General features: G+C 38.0%; 2 protein-coding genes across 6 annotated transcripts in view; both read right to left on the bottom strand.

Annotated features, from left to right (window-relative positions):
* The window catches only part of LOC117409204 (band 4.1-like protein 5), a 55,094-nt gene extending 49,471 nt beyond the window's left edge, over positions 1-5,623 (bottom strand). For all 4 annotated transcript variants that reach the window (XM_059032581.1, XM_059032583.1, XM_059032584.1 and 1 more), the window contains exons 1-2: positions 5,330-5,623; positions 3,177-3,375 (exon numbers count right to left, since the gene is read on the bottom strand). In XM_059032581.1, the coding sequence (XP_058888564.1) occupies positions 3,177-3,356 (180 nt within the window). In that variant the 5' untranslated portion in view covers positions 3,357-3,375; positions 5,330-5,623. The remainder of the gene's footprint in view (positions 1-3,176; positions 3,376-5,329) is intronic.
* A 2,570-nt stretch (positions 5,624-8,193) lies between these two features.
* The window catches only part of LOC117408746 (tyrosine-protein phosphatase non-receptor type 4-like), a 60,409-nt gene continuing 49,895 nt past the window's right edge, over positions 8,194-18,707 (bottom strand). For both annotated transcript variants that reach the window (XM_034014030.3, XM_034014021.3), the window contains exons 23-27: positions 17,938-18,084; positions 17,432-17,560; positions 15,207-15,355; positions 12,458-12,593; positions 8,194-12,119 (exon numbers count right to left, since the gene is read on the bottom strand). In XM_034014030.3, coding sequence (XP_033869921.2) covers positions 12,033-12,119; positions 12,458-12,593; positions 15,207-15,355; positions 17,432-17,560; positions 17,938-18,084 — 648 coding nt within the window. In that variant the 3' untranslated portion in view covers positions 8,194-12,032. The remainder of the gene's footprint in view (positions 12,120-12,457; positions 12,594-15,206; positions 15,356-17,431; positions 17,561-17,937; positions 18,085-18,707) is intronic.

Raw genomic sequence — 18,707 nt, 5'->3', positions numbered from 1 at the left:
TCTGAACAAGTTACAGGAGTCCCTGACAGCAGAGGGATCTCAAAGCCTCCGTCTCTAAAAAACAATACAGTTTAGATTCATTCCAAGCAGCTATCAGCACCATGGGTCATGTTGGCAAAAATACTTTCACACAAAAAGTGGCACTGTACGTATAGAGAAAACTATATTGGGTTCAGTTGTACTGGGTTTACATTCCAGGAATATATGTCTCTCAAATCAATCAAATGCTTTACACTAAAACAGAGACAAGAATTTCAAGGGCATTTGGGGCAATGATCAGGTGAAGGCTCGTTCTTATATTTCAAGTGTGGCTTGGATGAACAGTGCACAATACAAGCCCCCGACCCTGGACAGGATGCATGGAGCAGCTTCAGACAACACACAGTGTCCCTGCCCTGCACAGGACCAATCGGATCCCCAGAGAGATCAAAGGTCACAATAGCTATTCAATGAACTCTGTAGTTTCAAAGAACACATGAAATCGTGCACGCTGGATGGAGTTACAAACAGGTTCTACTGCTGCTCTGGGTTTAGTGCAAGGTTCTTCAATAAGCCAAGCCTTTCTTTTGGCAAATCAAGCGTCAGCTGTCCTTCATTACAAAAGTTTGAGTGCCGATACGCAATATTATAAGGATATTTGCTTCCCCTAACAAGCGTTTTTTTTTTGGCAGGCTAATACAGGAACAAGTCAGCTGATTGGCCAAGCTTTAATTTTGATAAGCTGTCATTTTGGCATGCGTCACAAATCTCCGCCCATTTGCTTAATTTTAGTGCCTCATTGGTTGAGCAATGAGAGAAGGTTTCATGCAATATGAAAACAGCGGCAGTAATATTATTTTCTTCAGTGAGGTGAAACTATCTGAATATTCTTACAAACATTGCTACACATTCATTCAAAGCCAAAAATCCACATGTGTGTCTAAAATGGCAAGTGATGTGTGATGTGTGCTTCAGATTTGGCAAGCGAGTCAGAATCGGGGGATACAGCTGCAGGTAATGCACATCACTCGAAAATGCTTCACACTTTCCAGACACTGGCCAAACCAGCAAGGTAAATGTTACATATAGTGCAGAAGGAATGCCATGCAACTGCACACCGCTATCTCCCAACTACTCAGAAGAAAAGGCTGCTACTTGATACCAGGGGAAACTCCAAGACTTCTCCCACCACCTTATCTCCTGAATACCAGACATATCAGAGCTCTGAGGTGGCTCATATGAGAAACAGTGTTGGATATCGAATCTCTTGTGGTTTATTTCACAAAAATCTAAAGTCTGTTACACAAAATGCCCCAAACGTTTGGTTGCCTAAACTTGACATCTGTTTAATTGAGTTAATTCTGCGTTTGTTTTTCAAACCAGACCAAGCAGTGAAAATGAAAACCTCCTCTAATGAGGGAAGATGGGGCTTCAAAGGACATTCAGTCGCAAGCAACCATTGTTTGGGACGTTTGTTGCATGAAAAGTAAACGCAACAGTCTTAACCCCTAATATGTATCAAACAAACACTACCTCCACTTTACAAAATCAGGAATGCATTCTGAAACACCAACATAAGCCCTGCTGGAAAATCCATGAATTATTAGTGTAAATATAGACAGTTCAGAATTAGTTTATTCTAAAAGCTGACGCAACACAAAGCCACTTTTTCAGGAACAGTGTCTTGAAACCTGCTTCCAGGAGACCTAGTCTGAAGCAACTTTGTATCAAAACCCAAGAACACTACTTGTTTTAGTGTGCATTTTCAAATCAAATCTCCTGGTCTTTCTTACAAGACTATCTTTCAAAAACAAACACTGCTCAATTAGTGTGTTGGTGCTAGTTAAGTCTGTTCGTGTTATATAATAAAGATAATTAATCAAAACAGCCTAGAGTGCATTCAGAGTAAGAATAATTGATCTGGTTTTTTTTTTAATACAAGGACATTCACAGCTCCGCTTTCCCCTCCTTACTGAAGGAACAGGCCGTTCCATCACGTCACAACCCCACGTCTACACAGTCCCCAATCTGACACATTCCATTAGATCTGCCTCACTGGGATGGGAAGGTAATGAATGGGAACGATAGAGCACAGATGAGGAGATGCTTGGTCTGTCGGTCACTCGAGGACACTGTGCCCAACTACAGGCCATTTTCACTCCACTCCTGCCAATGATGTGTGCAAGCCAAATCAATTCATGATTTTCTGCAAGACACTGAAATGAATTGGGCAGCCACAGCCCACATCTACTGTGTGTGGGAGAGGAGCCCTGTAGGGGTAGGGAAAGAGAACGTATTTTAAAAGTTGTGCCGAATGCTAGCTGGGGTTTCCTGACCTGAACACCACATCACAGCACCCCAACACAGGGCTGGAAAGAAGACTCCTATTGCATAGCAGTCTCACCCATTCCAGGTTTCATATCTAAATTTTGAAAACCATGCACATGGGTATAGTCGTCCTGTTCATTGCGAGTGTTAATAGTTCCCATTTTCAGGTTAAACACGTAGTAAAATATAATGCCGTTTCAGATTTGTGTTTTCGTTTAGCGTTCAAACCTTTACATTAGCCTTAGTTAAAGGGACTGGCTCTGCACGATTCTGGATTACTCAGGTATTAACCTCATTGTACTGGGTCTCTACATAGATTGGTGTGTAACAGGAGCTAATAATGCAGCAAACTCCTTCACAGTTATAATGTTACAGAGCTCAACCAGCCCTCAGGCAGCGAAACTAATGCTGCCATTCATTAACACAGTGTGTGAAACCTGGCACACAGACACAGCCCCATTGCTCAGTGCAAGCAAGACCAGATAAGAGCTGCTCAAACAATAGAAAAGAGCAGGAGATCCAGCTGCTGAAAATGTTAATTAATAATAATTAATAACAAGATGCAGGGAAAGCATGTCGAGAACAGAGAATGTTAGCTGGCACTTGTTTAAATGAGGGGTTACATTGGCAGTCAACCCCCAAACTATACAACCAAAATGCTAGCCGGTAGAGCATTAGTATTCACTCAGTTACATGAAAGACCCATCCTTCTAAAAACAACCTTTAGGACACGGGCAGCTCAATGAAGCACACCTGCCTGGTTCAACCTCCCCATCGCCCAAGCCCAGGAATCAGACTCCTGGCAGACTGAAGCCTCATGCAAGCAGGGGACAATCAGCTCAGATCGATGAGACAGGCAGGAACCTTACCGGCAGGTCCACGCTGACGTCCGTCCCGTCCAGCAGCGACACCCGGCAGGTGATGATGGACTTGGCTTCTCCCGCTGCGGGGATGTGAGTGGAGGCTCTCTGCGCCTCCCGCAGACGCTCCTTTTCAGCGTGTTTGCGAATCGACCGGCGCCCGAGGGTCCGCCGCCAAAAACTCAACATGTTGGGAGTTCAGGTGGTCCTGTCAGGAGAGTGAAAGAATCAAATTGCTTGTACGATTTCATACATTTTTACAAACAGGGTTGAGGAGAAAAAAAAATTAAGGGGATATTAAATTTGTAATGACAAATGGTCGGAGATGCAGGAAATGGACAAAATACCAAATGAAAAAGATATTTTATGTATAGACAATACAAGGTTGTCAATGCTGTTCAGGGATAGAAATAAGACTCCTATTGCACAGCAGTTTCACTCATTCCAGGTTTTACTACAAGCTAGCCCCAGTGCATACAGGTAACAAGCTTAGGTGCGTCTTATTAAACTTACAGTAAAACCAGTAATGGCTCAAACAACTATGCAATGGGAGTCTTATTTCCATCCTTGCTGTAAACTAGGCAGAGCAATTAACACATTATAAAACTATTTTAAGGCCAAAACTGTGACACAAATAGTAAGTTTACAACTTCACAGAGATGCCAGCTTCTCTTTGTCACTCGTTGGATGCTGTTCATGTATGTCAGTGTCAGGACCTGCTGTATCACACAACATCCAGACCATGAGTGAGTGTGAGAAGCCAGTGACAAAGTTAATGCATAACCCAAGGATTAGTGTTTGTTCCAGTGAAAGCTGCAGCTGGGAACTATTTTAAATGGAGATCGGGATCAACAGACACACTGGACATGGGTTCCAAACGTTGAGAAGCATTTACTGAATGAACAAAAACAGGAAGGCTAGTTTTGAAACCTGTGCAGGGATGGGATGATCCATTCCTGGTGTTAATATGAGTTTCATAAACCTTGAGCTTGTTACCTATACGCTGTGGCTAATCAAGCACCACTGTGGCCAGCTTCATCAGAAAGGATTACTGCACACTATCTCCCTCACACAGATGGAGATCATGTGACAGACTCCATCGTTCTCAAGTGTGTGTGTGTGTCATGATTGCATCAATGCACCATCACACCGATTTGTATAGTTTAACCTCGATTTACACAGTGTGTCTGTGTGCTTCACACATCCACTATGAATCCTTATGATAGCTGTTGACGAGCCAATCACGGCTGTGTAAAGGCAGATCTAATTAACCTGTAATAATGCCATTGCTGGATCAAAGCGGCGGTGGTGTGGTCCAGCGGATAAAGAAAATGTCTTGTAACCAGGAGGTCCCCGGTTCAAATCCCTGAGCAAGTCACTGAACCTCCTTGTGCTCCGTCTTTCGGGTGAGACATTGTTGTGACTCTGCAGCTGATGCATAGTTCACACACCCTAGTCTTTGTAAATCGCATTGGATAAAGGCGGCTGCTAAATAAACTAAAAAGAAAATGTGTTTTGTACAAGAAACGGAATCCAGTCAGTTGGGCACTGCTGGGTTAAACTACACAGGACTGTGACGGTTGAGACTGTACACTAGATTTCGGGCTTCTAGTTTTGGGGTTTTATTTTTCACCACGTGATGTCCCTTTAAACATATTTTGTGCAGATTCGCTTTCTTACCTAACACTAATTACCAAAGGATTATGGTATTCAGTTAAGTTTGAACAACAGTGCTTTATTTATAAAAGGGAGAAAGATGGAAAATAAAAAACGAAAACTGTAATCCCTAACTATATTATACCATGTATGTTTGGAATTATAAATAAAGCACTGTTTAGGTACATCAGAATACATTCACGTGCCTGCAGTCCCTTCCTGAAAGGAAACGAGGTCGCTACACTGTAACGCCTGTGTGGATTAATAACGCAATTTGTACAACTTTGATATAATCAAAACAGATATATTACAAATATTAAAAATGTTTCCCAGTATGCATACAGTTGTTTATTAAAAACAAGTAGGCTACTAGTCTGTATTTTGCAGTTGAACACTGCAAGCCTAAAATAAAAACAAAAAATATGCATAAAATGGGGCGACCGCTAGCTTATATAAAGACAAAAGACTGAAATGTGTTAGAAATAATTGCAACAAATTTGGTTTACCTTATGTTCCGCTTCCGCTGGTGATGCTAAATGATTACTTGACGATACAAGAAAGTGAAGTCAGACACAAACTGCCGAGCTCGTGATTCAGAGCCAGATTTCCAGGGATAACAAGAAACCACAATCCGAAACAAAGCGATGTAAATCCAGGGCAGAAACAGCAAGGTCTCGCAAACCAAGAAGCACGGACTCGCAGCGTTTACAACAAACTCAGCGAAATTCACTCTGCAACTAAAAAACACACACCCCGAGTGGAAATCGCTCCTAAAAAAAAAAAAAAAAAAAAAAGAGACACCTTCACAGACTCCAAGCGGGGAGGAGACTGGATATCTCCCAGGAAATGACGTCGAAGTCAAATTAATACCCCGTCAAATTGGGATTTGCATTTAAAGACGCAGTTAAAGTCCATAGGAAACAAGTGCAGTAAATAACCGTGTGAGGGAGAATGGAATACCACCCGGTGACCACTACAAATTAGTATCCGGGCACAAAAAGGCATTTCCTTTTACTATTTTGTTTAACTAGCAAAACCAAACAAACATATTTTAACTGTAATAAAAACGCAAACTACATGTGTTTGAATTATTTATTGAACAGATGATCATAATTTAAATAGTTCTGTTTTATGAGTTTGTGTTTGTTTTTCAAAACAAATCTCTATTATATCACAGAAAAATGTTGGGTAACGATTTATATTGCGTGGCATAAATTAATATTAAATAGATATGCAATTGCCTATTAAACTAATGTTAAATTAATATTTATTACATATGCAATATCTGGTTTCTTGCTAAATGTTAACCAAATGTAATTGCATATCACGTCCATTTATATTCTGTTTTCTTACCCTTGAAAATATGTAATAATTTCCCATTGTTTACATGTTTCTAATTGAAAATACAGTTAATCTGACTTAAATGTTAATGGAAAGTAACAAGGAATAATTGAACGTAAATGTAATATCAATTGCAAATCGATTAAATATAAATGTAACATTAGTTTAATATGCAATTGCATATCTATTTAATATTAATTTATGTCACGCAATATAAATCGTTACCAAGTGTTGGATCCTTAATTCTGCAAAGATTCGTGAATTTGTCATTGTTCATGATTGTTTTATCCAGGGTTACCAGGGCAGCAGTGTGGAGTAGTGGTTAGGGCTCTGGACTCTTGACCGGAGGGTCATGGGTTCAATCCCCGGTGGGGACACTGCTGCTGTACCCTTGAGCAAGGTACTTTACCTAGATTGCTCCAGTTAAAACCCAACTGTATAAATGGGTAATTGTATGTAAAAATAATGTGATATCTTGTAAGTCGCCCTGGATAAGGGCGTCTGCTAAGAAATAAATTATTATTAATTATTATTATTACCTAAGGGGCTGTACTGATTGCGGTTTTTATTCACAGCACTGCAATTTCAGGGGCTAGTTAGACACGTGAATGCAAAGCGGTGTATTTTATATTATACAACAAGCGTGTCCATTAATAGAATCGATACCCAAAGCTTTGACGTTCTTTTCCCAACGTATTATAATTAGTGTGAGCAAACTCACCCCTTTAATTGTGAACCTTTTGGTTGACCTTTACTTTCTTCTTTCTAAATCTATAACTTTGTACAGTGCTTGAAAAATCACACCCATTATAGTATTTTATTTTATTTATATATAATCTCCTGCATTAACACATTAAGTGCAGTTGTCCTAATTTGAGGATAGTATCAAATTAAATAAATGCAGCTTGTGTTGTGATTTTTTCAAAGAAAAAACAATGTGGTTAATGTGCAGCTTCCTGGAACCTAACCACTACCAACGACTGCAGCAAGACGATGACAGTGAGACTGACCCACAGCACAGGAAGTGATGGCATCATGGTGACAATGCAACTGCAGGTTAAACCATTATCATGTTCACTCGATTATAAAATAAAGAGTAATACGTTTTATTTGACAACACCACCACTTACTGGTAGATAGTTTTAATGCTGCATGATGATGATTACACCCCATGTACAGTGTTTAACCTAACAGCGGGATAGAACCTGTTTTCCTTTGAGTCTACTCCCGCTGTTCTGTCAGCCTGTTGGAATGGTTTAGTGCTAATTTTACCACACACAGTAACCAATCTGGTCCTTCCCATGTGTTGTGATACACGCAGCACTATACTGGGACTAAGGCTGTAATTGACAGCTATGCAGCCAAGACATGTTTTTGATTTGGCTGATGCTCACAAATAGTTTTTTTTTTTTTTTTTTTTTTAATATGCCACCTTCTTCACCAGGTCTCCTAAAAAAATAAAGGGTTCAATAAAGGGTTAAAAAAAAAAACACCACTCCTCTTTAATCTCCCATTGGTAGTCAAAATGGTTCTTTCTGGCTCTCGTCCCAACATATCCTTTATCAACACCAAGAATTGTCTTTATTGGAAAGTATCATGGTTGAATGATAATCTACTCAGAAAAGTCACGAATGGTCAGTGAATCAGTAAAAGGTTAATATGACACATGAAAGTATGAAACATGACTTATTTAGATACTAAGCAAATTATTTCTGGTACTGTTAAAATCAGCGTGTAGACCTAAAGCTTTGTTTTTTCTGCCTGGAGCCCACTGAGCATACACTTAAAGGGCAGAACTGAGCACGGCCACCATCAATACCACAACTAGGTTCATTTTAATGCTCAAGTAAGTGACCTTTTTCTACAGAATATTTTTAATGTTTTAATTTTTAAATGAGCTGGTGCTTTGAATATCCACTGCACCACATTTTAACTTAATGTATCATCCCCCTTGTGGGACAGCGGTCCACAGACTCTAAAATAAATAAATAAATAAATAAATAAAAACAAGAATAACACCACAAAGGAGTATTGGAAAGAACCTTTAACTTGACAATAAACTAGCATACTTCAATCTTTAAGCAGAAATAAAGAATTCAACTTTACAGATCACATTGGCACTAAACTGACAATATTTATAATATTGCTCTTATTTACAATGAAAACACTTTAACCTGCATGCATATATATATATATATATATATATATATATATATATGCAGGTTAAAGTATATATATATATTGTTACAAACTATTTATTATCTTTTCTTTCTTTTTTTAATTTATTTTTTTATTTTTACAAATGGTATGAAAAATATTTTTTTCCTTAAAATCCAACAGTGGCCACTCTAACTTTTTTGAAACTTCTCCTGTCTGAAAGAGTGATACATTCAATTATATATAGAGCATGACACACAAATTAAAATCCTTCAGACTCTCAATAAGGTACAGAGCTTTTCATGTCGTCTGTATTATCTATTCCATAGTAGCTACTTAAAGCCTATTTACACCACACCTGTGCACAAACGCAACAGTTGCTTTTAATGGGTTCATTTTGATAAATTATTTGTGAAGCCAGGGTGATTTTACTATAAAAATTATGATCACACTGATGAAGGCATTAGCTGAAACTAGCCTGCTATCTTATATTTGTCATCACAAACAAAGCAACAGATTTCAGAGCAATGGAGCAGTGGATTCCACAGCCCCCTGGGAGCCCTTACTCCTGCACTGGCTGGCACCCTGGACACGTGTGGCATAAATAGCATGTGTACTGTAAACACAACTGCTTTGCAGACACGAATGCAATATATTCAATAACTTAATACAACTGACTTAAAAGCACGGTCTGTATCGCCCTCAAAAAACATTTTAAAAAAGCGCATTATGAAAGACTGTACAGTTACAATATTTCCAGAACATGGAGGCCACCAACAGCACCGCATGAGTGGGGTTACCTCTATAAAATCAGCTTCTCCATCTAATCAATGTTTTAAAATACTAACACTAATACTAATACTAATAATAATAATAATAATATTAATAATAATAATAATAATAATAATAATAATAATAATAATAATAAAATACTAAAATTGGCACCTAAAGAAAGGTCAGACAGCTTGGCTCTATACAATCATAAAGGTTATGCTATTGTTTTTTGTTCCCCCCCACAATAAAAGGGAAAATTGAAGAACCAAATCATACTGTTTATGTTATACAGTCTCAAAAACATTATTCATTTTCACAAGCAAATGGCAACTAGATCATTTGGAGCTTTGTGACATTAGCATATGTGAAAAAAAGACCCAAACAGTCCTTTTAAAACAAAAAAGACCCTAGAGAGGCTTGCTATTGTCATTTGCTTATAAGGTATTCAGTTCAAACACATTACAATAAGCGTGTTACAAAATAGTTTGACAGTTAAACCAACTGAAGTTGTCAGGCCCCACCTCAACTTCCAGTATTTACAGCAGGGACAGGGAGTTTCAAGCTGCCAAAAAAAACCCAAAAACATTTACCTAACTCTGGCAACATAAAGCACTTGCAAGATACTACCCAGTATATAAATACAGATTACTTCATATATTCATTAAGCAAATTAATATCGATACATACCTAGGGCAAAATTTTATCTCAAATCCTGGCATTGAAACTACTTTTCTAATGTCTTAAAAAAAATTTTTTTTTTTAAAAACAGAGGATTTCACTTTCGGATCACTAGTATCACTATCTATAACAGTAGCAGGCCATGTAAGCATCACTATTTGCTAAACACATCACTAATAAGACTATTAATAAGATTAAAGATTCATTTAAAATCATTACATTAAAAGGCCTTTTTACAAGGACTGTAGGTTTTAACAAAATCAAAAATGTTCATGACTTTTTTTTCCTTCCTGGGTGTAAATACATGCATGTGTAGTAGCTGCTTCACTGCAAGACGTTATTCAGTTTAGAGGAGGGCTGGGCACATTGCACGCCACTGTCTCAGCTGCAAACTGCTTGCTTGTCTGACAGGGAGTGTCCCCTGGAATCCATGGGCAATGCAGTCAGCCAAAGCATGTGTCCTTCAGTCACAGCGTGGCAAGTCGACTCATCATGCTGTGCATGTAAAGCGTTTATGGGGTGGCATCGCTACTTGGATAGGATACAGCATAAAAAGATAGCATTTTGTTTTAGCCTTTGGGCCTAGGTAATGTTCACAAAACAAACAGGATAAGGATCTAGTCGTGTTTCTGGAATGGAAATAATCTTATGAATGAAACTTTGAAGATTTGTACATTTAAAACTTTCAAAAGCTACAAAGTGACATCCATTCATGGTCAAAGAAAATCAAGCAAACATTCCAGAACATACTGCAATAAAAGCTTAACATGTACAGTAGAGATATATGTTTTTTGGATGGAGGTTTTACAACTATATATACATATATTTTGTATAACAGTGCCACCTGCTGGATCTGATTACCGTTACAACATATGTAATAAATTACTAAAAGGAAAGCACAAACTCATATTTGTAAACCTGGACAAACAATAAGAGCATTGAGAGAGAAAGAAAATCTATTTAAGCAACGTGTAAAAGGTGTAGTATCACTAAAAAGGGAACCAACATAAATAATTGTTATACTGTACGATACATGACCATCCACACAAAAACCCTGCCACAGCGTGTAATAATTGCACTACACACAAATATTCAAATAAAATATTCTGAATTGCCTACGCATCTCCAGGACTTGATGTGTCTGTTAACTTCACAGACCATTTACAAGAGCTTATTTGACAAGCTTCAGCTGGGTTTCTGTGTGTGTGGTCGCTTCGATGCAAAGGATTTTTACCAGTATCTTTAAAAACACGGTCAGATTCAAGCAGCACACCTATTGAAAAGATATAAAGCAGTGCAGAGCTCAGAGTGCAGTACAAGGCAAGGGTTTTAAAACAGAACAGCAGACTTGTCTATTTACTAATACATCAACAGCATTTGGCATTAGAAATGATACTTGTCAAATCACTGTAAAAATATGTACCAGCCACAGCTAATCCAAACAAATTGCCAATAGAGGCAGCAGCATTACCTTACTGCCTAAGGCAAGTCTGACACATACTGCACAGCAAAGGTTCTTCCCCAGTACCAGTGTTAGTCAGTACCTTACTACTGATTATTTCTAGTGACAAGCAAACATTATCTAATGTTAAAACTCATCCTACTAAAGAATCTGCAGGATCTCTTGTTTGTTTGGGTTTTTAAATGTTATTTTTCAGACTCTTTTTTTGTTAGTGTGTTTTAGAAAATACCAGATTTTTACTCCTTTGAGGAAACTGGTTAAACACTAACCAAATTAAAATCTGAAAAATAAAAAAAATTGGGAGTTGCAAAATTATGAAGAAAAGGCATATATCAATCTTTAATATTTAAATGAATTAGGTGTAGTGACATTTGTATTTTTTTTTTTTTTTTACCTTTTTAGTGGACAAACTACACATTATGCTTAAGTAAATAAGGTTATCTGAGAGGGCTACCCTCACCTTTATGGTACTACAGCCAAATATTTTAATTGGATTTACCCTGAACTCTCTTTATCCCTAAAAGTACCTATCATCTTAGAAAGAAGCACAACAATATTAAAATATGTTCTCAATCAAACGCATTCATCATCTAGTATTTTTCTCCTTTTTTTTCTTTTTAACATAAAGTGCAATAGTGCTAAATTTTCTCAAAAAATCCAAGCTCTTCCGCTCGTTGATATGTGTAGGCAGCGTTTTGTGAAAGCCAGTTATAGCACCCAGAAACGCTGCTGGCAATTCAGTCTTCAGCTGTGAAGCAAACAGACAGCTCTCTACAGTGAATCGTCGTGTCCTTGGGTTACTCGTGCAGTGAGGACTTTAAAGGGTGAACCAATCCCTCTTCATACACCTTCAAGATGGCTTCACAAACAAACCTGTACTGGCTCTGAAAAAACAAAAAACACACAAAACAAAACAGGACGTTTGGTTACAATTTAGTAAGAATGCTGCACACTCACTCTGTATATTGCTATTGGAATGAATATGTTTGCACTACTTTATTTAAAGGCAACATTACAAAGCCCAACGTTAGTGTTAATCTGGATCTCTGAAACCTGTTGTTTGTTTTAATTAAAGCATAAAACAACACAACCACACCTCCAGTATCACCCTCCAACAAGTGTCCCTAAATCAAACGAAGCAGGATAATCAGCTTTGCTACTGGTTTCATATCAGCATTGCAAGACTTCACGTGTCAGTAATTAAAGCAGAATGAATACTCACTGGTGTCTGAATCATCATAGCCCTCTGATCCCTCATTGTTCTCACAATGTCTAATGGATACACTGGTTGATTGCACTCAATCAAACACATCGCTGTCTCCATGGTGATGAGGACTCCAGTCCGACCAATACCAGCACTAGAAAAGAAGACACAACCACATTTATTTTCTTTCGTTTCCTGGTCAGGGGATACATTTTATTGCACTGTATTATAACTGTCCAGAACATGGCACTATTGAACATAAAAATTATTATTTAATTCTTAGCAGACGCACTTATCCAGGGTGACTTACAATTGTTACAAGATATCACATTATTTTTACATACAATTACATTATTTTTTACACATTATTTTTACATACAATTACCCATTTATACAGTTGGGTTTTTACTGGAGCAATCTAGGTAAAGTACCTTGCTCAAGGGTACAGCAGCAGTGTCCTCACATGGGATGCAACCCACAACCCTCCGGTCAAGAGTCCAGAGCCCTAACCACTACTCCACACTGCTGCACTTGAGTACATACGCTAGATGTTAAAATCTTGTTTCTCCATATTAAGGTTTTTAGAGATTTTATTGTGTGAAATTCTGCTCTCAAGTGGGAAATGTTGATAAGCAAATTCACCCCCAAAGAACTGCCGCATACATACAGTATTCAGATTATAAAATGACATGCTCTACTTCTATCAACATGTTTTTGAAGAGCTTAGAATAAAGCTTCCCTAAAATGTTTGTGGTTAGCTTATCAAGACAAGTTAATAACATTTCTTTAAAGAAACAAAAAAAGAAAGCACTATTTGTAGTTGCTATGGTATACCAAAAAGTTAATCTGCAAAATAAAACTAAAACACTAACAAAAAAATGCATAAATAAATAATTATTTTGACAATTTATGCAGACGGCTATTGTTTCTCTAAAAACAACCCAAATATAGTTCATTATGTTTAGCAAGAAAGAACCACAGGACTACAGCAATATACATGGACTAATTCCCGTTGGTTAAACCCATGACAAATGTAATAGCTATGATGAAGGTCTTTTGAAAAGGAGGCACTCCCTTCCTTATTCACGGGCCAAACATGCAGTGGTTACTTACTACAATCTATCTCCTGCACAGCTTCTTTCTGTTGAAATGAAAGCTGGGTTTCACAAAGTACTCTCTGATTGCATTTCGTTGTCAATGTTCTGACAGCTGAGTTTCTTTTATGTTCTAATTTAGTATAATGGGTTAAACAATAACTGTCTCTTGTGCAGCATTTAAGATAGGTTTTAGAAACTATATTAAAATCTTGAAGGACTCGTAGTCCATCTATACACAGTTATATTTAAATAGCAGAACGAATATCATAGAAACTCACACACACACAAAATGTTTAATCAGTTTTATTATTAACCCTTTCGGTCCTGGCTGAAGCAAGTAAGAAAAATCTTATATCACCTGTATTGTCATATAAACAAGTGCAAACATGGTTTTGATGTTTGAGGCCAAAGATTCCTCCACTTTAATCACACAAGTTATTTTTCAGTATGTGTGGTTTAGAGTTCTTAAAGTACCGACGGGACTTCAAAGTCATATATATATATATATATATATATATATATATATATATATATATATATATATATATATATATATATATATATATATATATATATATATATATACACACACACACACACACACACACACACACACATACATACAGTGCCGTGAAAGTATTTGCCCCGTCTCATTTTCTGCATTTTTGCATATTTTTGACACTATATATATAAATTGCTTAATGGCGGATTCTCCATCACTCTCTGATTAACTTACTCACTGTTATTATGGTCTGTGCCTGGTTTAACTACGGGAACCCCACTAGTGTAAACTCCAAAGTCCTAACTCAAACCTAAAATGAAGTACACATTTCCGTCCTGCACTAATTTTGCTTGAAAACTGTCATGTTGGCCAAATTAAACAAAACTAGGACAATAAAGCAGACTGAAATAAAGTTCAAGGTAATTTACCCTTTCCCAGCTACCATGAACTGCAATGACTGTCATTCAATACTGAAAGTACTGTACATATTTTCTTTTCTCATTTGCATTTGTAATAGTAGGTGACGTACTCTGATGCTTTAAATGTACAGTAATACAGTGTTCCCTGCTGGCACCTAGAAATTGAAAAGTAATTGAACCGTTAATTATTGTGTTTTTTTCATTAAGAGTTAAATGTGACTTGCATTCAGGGTCTTTTTTTTTTTTGGTGTCTGTGGGGGTGCGACTTGAATTCAGGGGCAACTTAAATTCCAGTAAACATGGTATATATATAATTTCGCATTTTTCAACTCGACAAAAATAATTCAGGGCTGAAAGGGTTAAAGAGGTTTTACCTAACTAGTCCCCAAATCCATGTCATAGCATAGCAGGGATATAGTTAACATACAGTGAATAGAGAACCCTTTCTAATGTGTTCTTAACAGCGAATCTGGCTATCATACTGAAAGGCATGCCGACAGCGGTACTGAAGATACCGACACTGATTGAAGATTGAAATATGAGTCAGGGGTGTATCAAAACCCTTTATGTAAATGCTACAGACCTCAATCAGTACACTGAACAAATCACTAATCCTAAACAGGCTTAGATTAGTAAGAGCCTTTTTTTTCAGCTACAGAAGTGTTTTGTAAACTGAAGGACACATGATTATATTCAAAGTGTATGGGTAAGATACCAATAGGAAAAAGGAAAGGAAGAGCTGTCCATACCTGCAATGAACAATAAGTGGCTGATCCTTGCCTGCTCTCTTGTTCCGCACCAGGCTCACAAAGTGAAGGAAATCCCTGGAGTCGTCAGGAACGCCATGGTCCGGCCACGCCATGTACTGTATCTGAGTCAGCTCCCGGCTCTCCGCAGTCTGGGGGGCACACAGGCACGCGAGTAAGCATGTGTTGTTGGTACTGCACATTTTTAATGGTCACAGATAAACAAAAGCAGTTTTAGCAACTTGCTATGCAAATTGTTAAATATTCAAAAAAAAGAATAAAAAACAAACAAACAAAAAACAAACACCACAATAAGTTGCTTGAAAACCAAGCTGCTACAATGTCAATTTGCATGACTAAGACCCTCAGATGATGTAGCCTAGAACACGTTTTTGCTTTACTCTTACTCCACAGCGCACATGTTCTTATAAGGCCCTGAATGGGATATTTGCAGGAGTTACTGACCCCCCCGTATCTTCCGAATCGCACTCTGAGATCTCAGGATGCGGGGTTGCTGTTATTCCTAGGGTCAACAAAAGCAACACAGGAGGCGCTTTTTTTTTTCTAAAGCTCCTGAATTATTTTATACTCTACCTGCACTTGTCAGGGAAGCTGGGACTGCTACAGTTTTTGAGTCAAGACTGAAAACGTACTTTTATAAAATGGCTTTCTTGTCTTAGTGTGTTATAATGAAACTTTTATATTGCATTATTAATTATTATTATTATTATTATTATTATTATTATTATTATTATTATTATTATTATTATTAATGGATGTGTGTATGTATGTATGTATATTCATCTATGTATGCAATAAGGCCAGACAGGGTGACCGTATAAATCGAATATATGGACGCCTCGGGGCGTTGTGCAGCACGAGAGGAAGTTGTGTGCCTCCAACCCCCAAGAAGTCTGTATATTGGACATATACAGACACCCTGAAGGGCCTTACTGAATTTATAATCCAGGTCAAACAGTGGATTTGAAAACAAAAAGCATAAAATCATGTTTAGGGCAAAAAAATATTTCTTTTTTTTATTAAATATCCTTACGCCAATAAAAGTGGTCTAATTTAATTGAAACATGCAAAAGGAAGTAGATATTTTTTTTTAATTTAGTAGGTCGCCAATTGATTTTTACCCCTTTTTTCTCCCAGTTTGAAAGTGTCGGTTATTTTCGGCTCAGCTCACTGCTACCATCCCCGCACTGACTCGGGAGTGGCGAAGACGAACACACGCTGTCCCCCGAAGCGTGTGCTGTTAGCCGACTGCTTCTTTTCACTGTGCAGGCCCACCATGTAGCCACCTCAGAGCTACAGCATCGGAGGACAACGCAGCTCTGGGCAGCTTACAGGCAAGCCTGCAGGCGCCCGGCCAGTCCACAGGGGTTGCTGGTGCGCGGTGAGCCGAGGACATCCTGGCCGACCTAAGCCCTCCCCACCTGGGCGACACTCGGCCAATTGTGAATCGCCCCTTAATAGCTCTCGTCCATGGTCAGCAGTGGAATAGCATGGACTCGAACCGACGACCTCCAGGCTATAGGGAGATCTTTATTTTTGATGTGCTGAATTGTACATTGCCATTGAAAAGATCCACCAGGAGGCACTGATGAGATGGCATGGAGTTAATTATTTAATTTTCACTGTTTGATCAGAACGGGGGGGGTAGACGACGAGAGGAATATAAATAAATTCAATGTCGTCTCGGATTTCAATAATTTTTTAAGGTCTGTGTTGAAAAGGAGTATCTACTTACTACTTCTGGAATTGTTGCTGGTAACTCAAGTTTATAGTTACTTCACATCTGCAACTGTACACAAGCTGGCTACCGGTACTATAACTTCTGTGTGGCAGCGCAGTGATTACGAATATGTGACAAGGCTCCAACTGTCCATATCCATCCAATACACAGACAACTGGAACCTTGCTTGACCAATTACATTGCTTGTTTGACGTTCCATTGCCAGACCTGTATGTTTGAATGATTTTATCTATTTTATATTATACTGTTATTTAAACCTGTTACTTAAATGGTCTGATTGTGGTAGATGTGTGTGTAATATGCTATACAAATGTATTGTGGTTTTCTCTTCTGCTATGTACTGTACAGTGTAAAAAGAAGAGGTCTAAAAGATAACCTCATTGAAATAGCAGGCTGCTTTGGCAGTGCTTGAAAGCTTTTTCCATGAACTCACATTACTGATACACAGCAGTAGTTTAGATCTTACCTCTGAGTGTGTGAAAGTCATCTCTCTGAACAGGAAGGCTGAATTTCCTTCTTCTGACAGACAAGTGATCTGGTAGTTGCCGTACTGAGAACTTCCACCAGGGTTTGGCCAGTACTGGTGACACTTTACCTGCAAGACAAGATTTCAATTAAACAGCAGAAAAAAAAATATCTGCAGTTACACCATCCATAACTTTTTTTCAGTAGTAAAAACATAAAAATACGGACAAAGACTACATAATAAAATGTCCATAAAGTACGATGATCAAGAAAAAAGTAAATGACCTACAGTACACCCAATGCCTGTTTGCATGTGTATGTGATAGCTGGTTCAAGTCTATTGCATATGACATTTATCTAAACTCTAACCCTGCCCTGGAAGACGGTGTACACGTTTACACAAAACAAGCTGCTAATAAATGAGTGAAGAACAGATCGAGAAGCAGCCCAAAGGTAATGAAGCAGAGAGTTTTATGATGTGGCCGTCGCTGCTGCAGACAGACTTACCCTGCCACGCTCCACTTGAGTGGTCAGCATCACCACCATAGAGGAGCTCTGTTCCCACGTCATCTGCCAGAAATCTGAACACGTGTTGGGCAGAGGACCCTGGCAGGCGATGTACCGGTTTATGATGCTGGAAGAAGAGATTTCCATCTGCAGGCGAGAAAAGTGAAATCAGTGTGCGTTTATATCTATTAAAAAAAAAAGTCTTGTTCGTCTGGAGCACAATAAACTACCATTTTTATTTTGTTTTTAGGTTAGTTGCTATACAGGTACTTGAAGGTAACATCAGGAGGCAAAGCTGCATTTTTGTTGAGTTGATCAAAATAATAAAGTCCTTGTGTAAAAGCTCAGAGTTTTATGATGCCACTTGTTTTAGTGATTGCTATAGCTTGGTCTTCCTTTGGTTGTTGCACAATCCAGATGTTTAAAGGATACTGTCATCTTCAAATTCATGGGAATGGATAATGCCATATAAATATTACACATTCTTCAGTCATCATTCATATCGAATGTATTAAATGGTTGACTGCCACTAGTACTTGTGGTTTACCAGCATTGCGCCAGTCTCCCACATTGTGGGGAAAGAGGGAAAGAAACCATTAGGAAATAAAACATCAATCTGACAGGATTGACACAATGCGACATTCAGTATACTGTATGTGTATATATATATATAAACAGGCATAATAGTGTTTAACAACAAGGAGGATTATAATATATTGACACATTATAAATAAAAGGTTATCTATGATTATATCAACACACCATGAATG

The sequence above is a fragment of the Acipenser ruthenus genome, chromosome 10 (assembly GCF_902713425.1).
Source record: "Acipenser ruthenus chromosome 10, fAciRut3.2 maternal haplotype, whole genome shotgun sequence".
Lineage (NCBI taxonomy): Eukaryota > Metazoa > Chordata > Actinopteri > Acipenseriformes > Acipenseridae > Acipenser > Acipenser ruthenus.
This window is presented reverse-complemented; position numbering and strand designations above follow the sequence as displayed.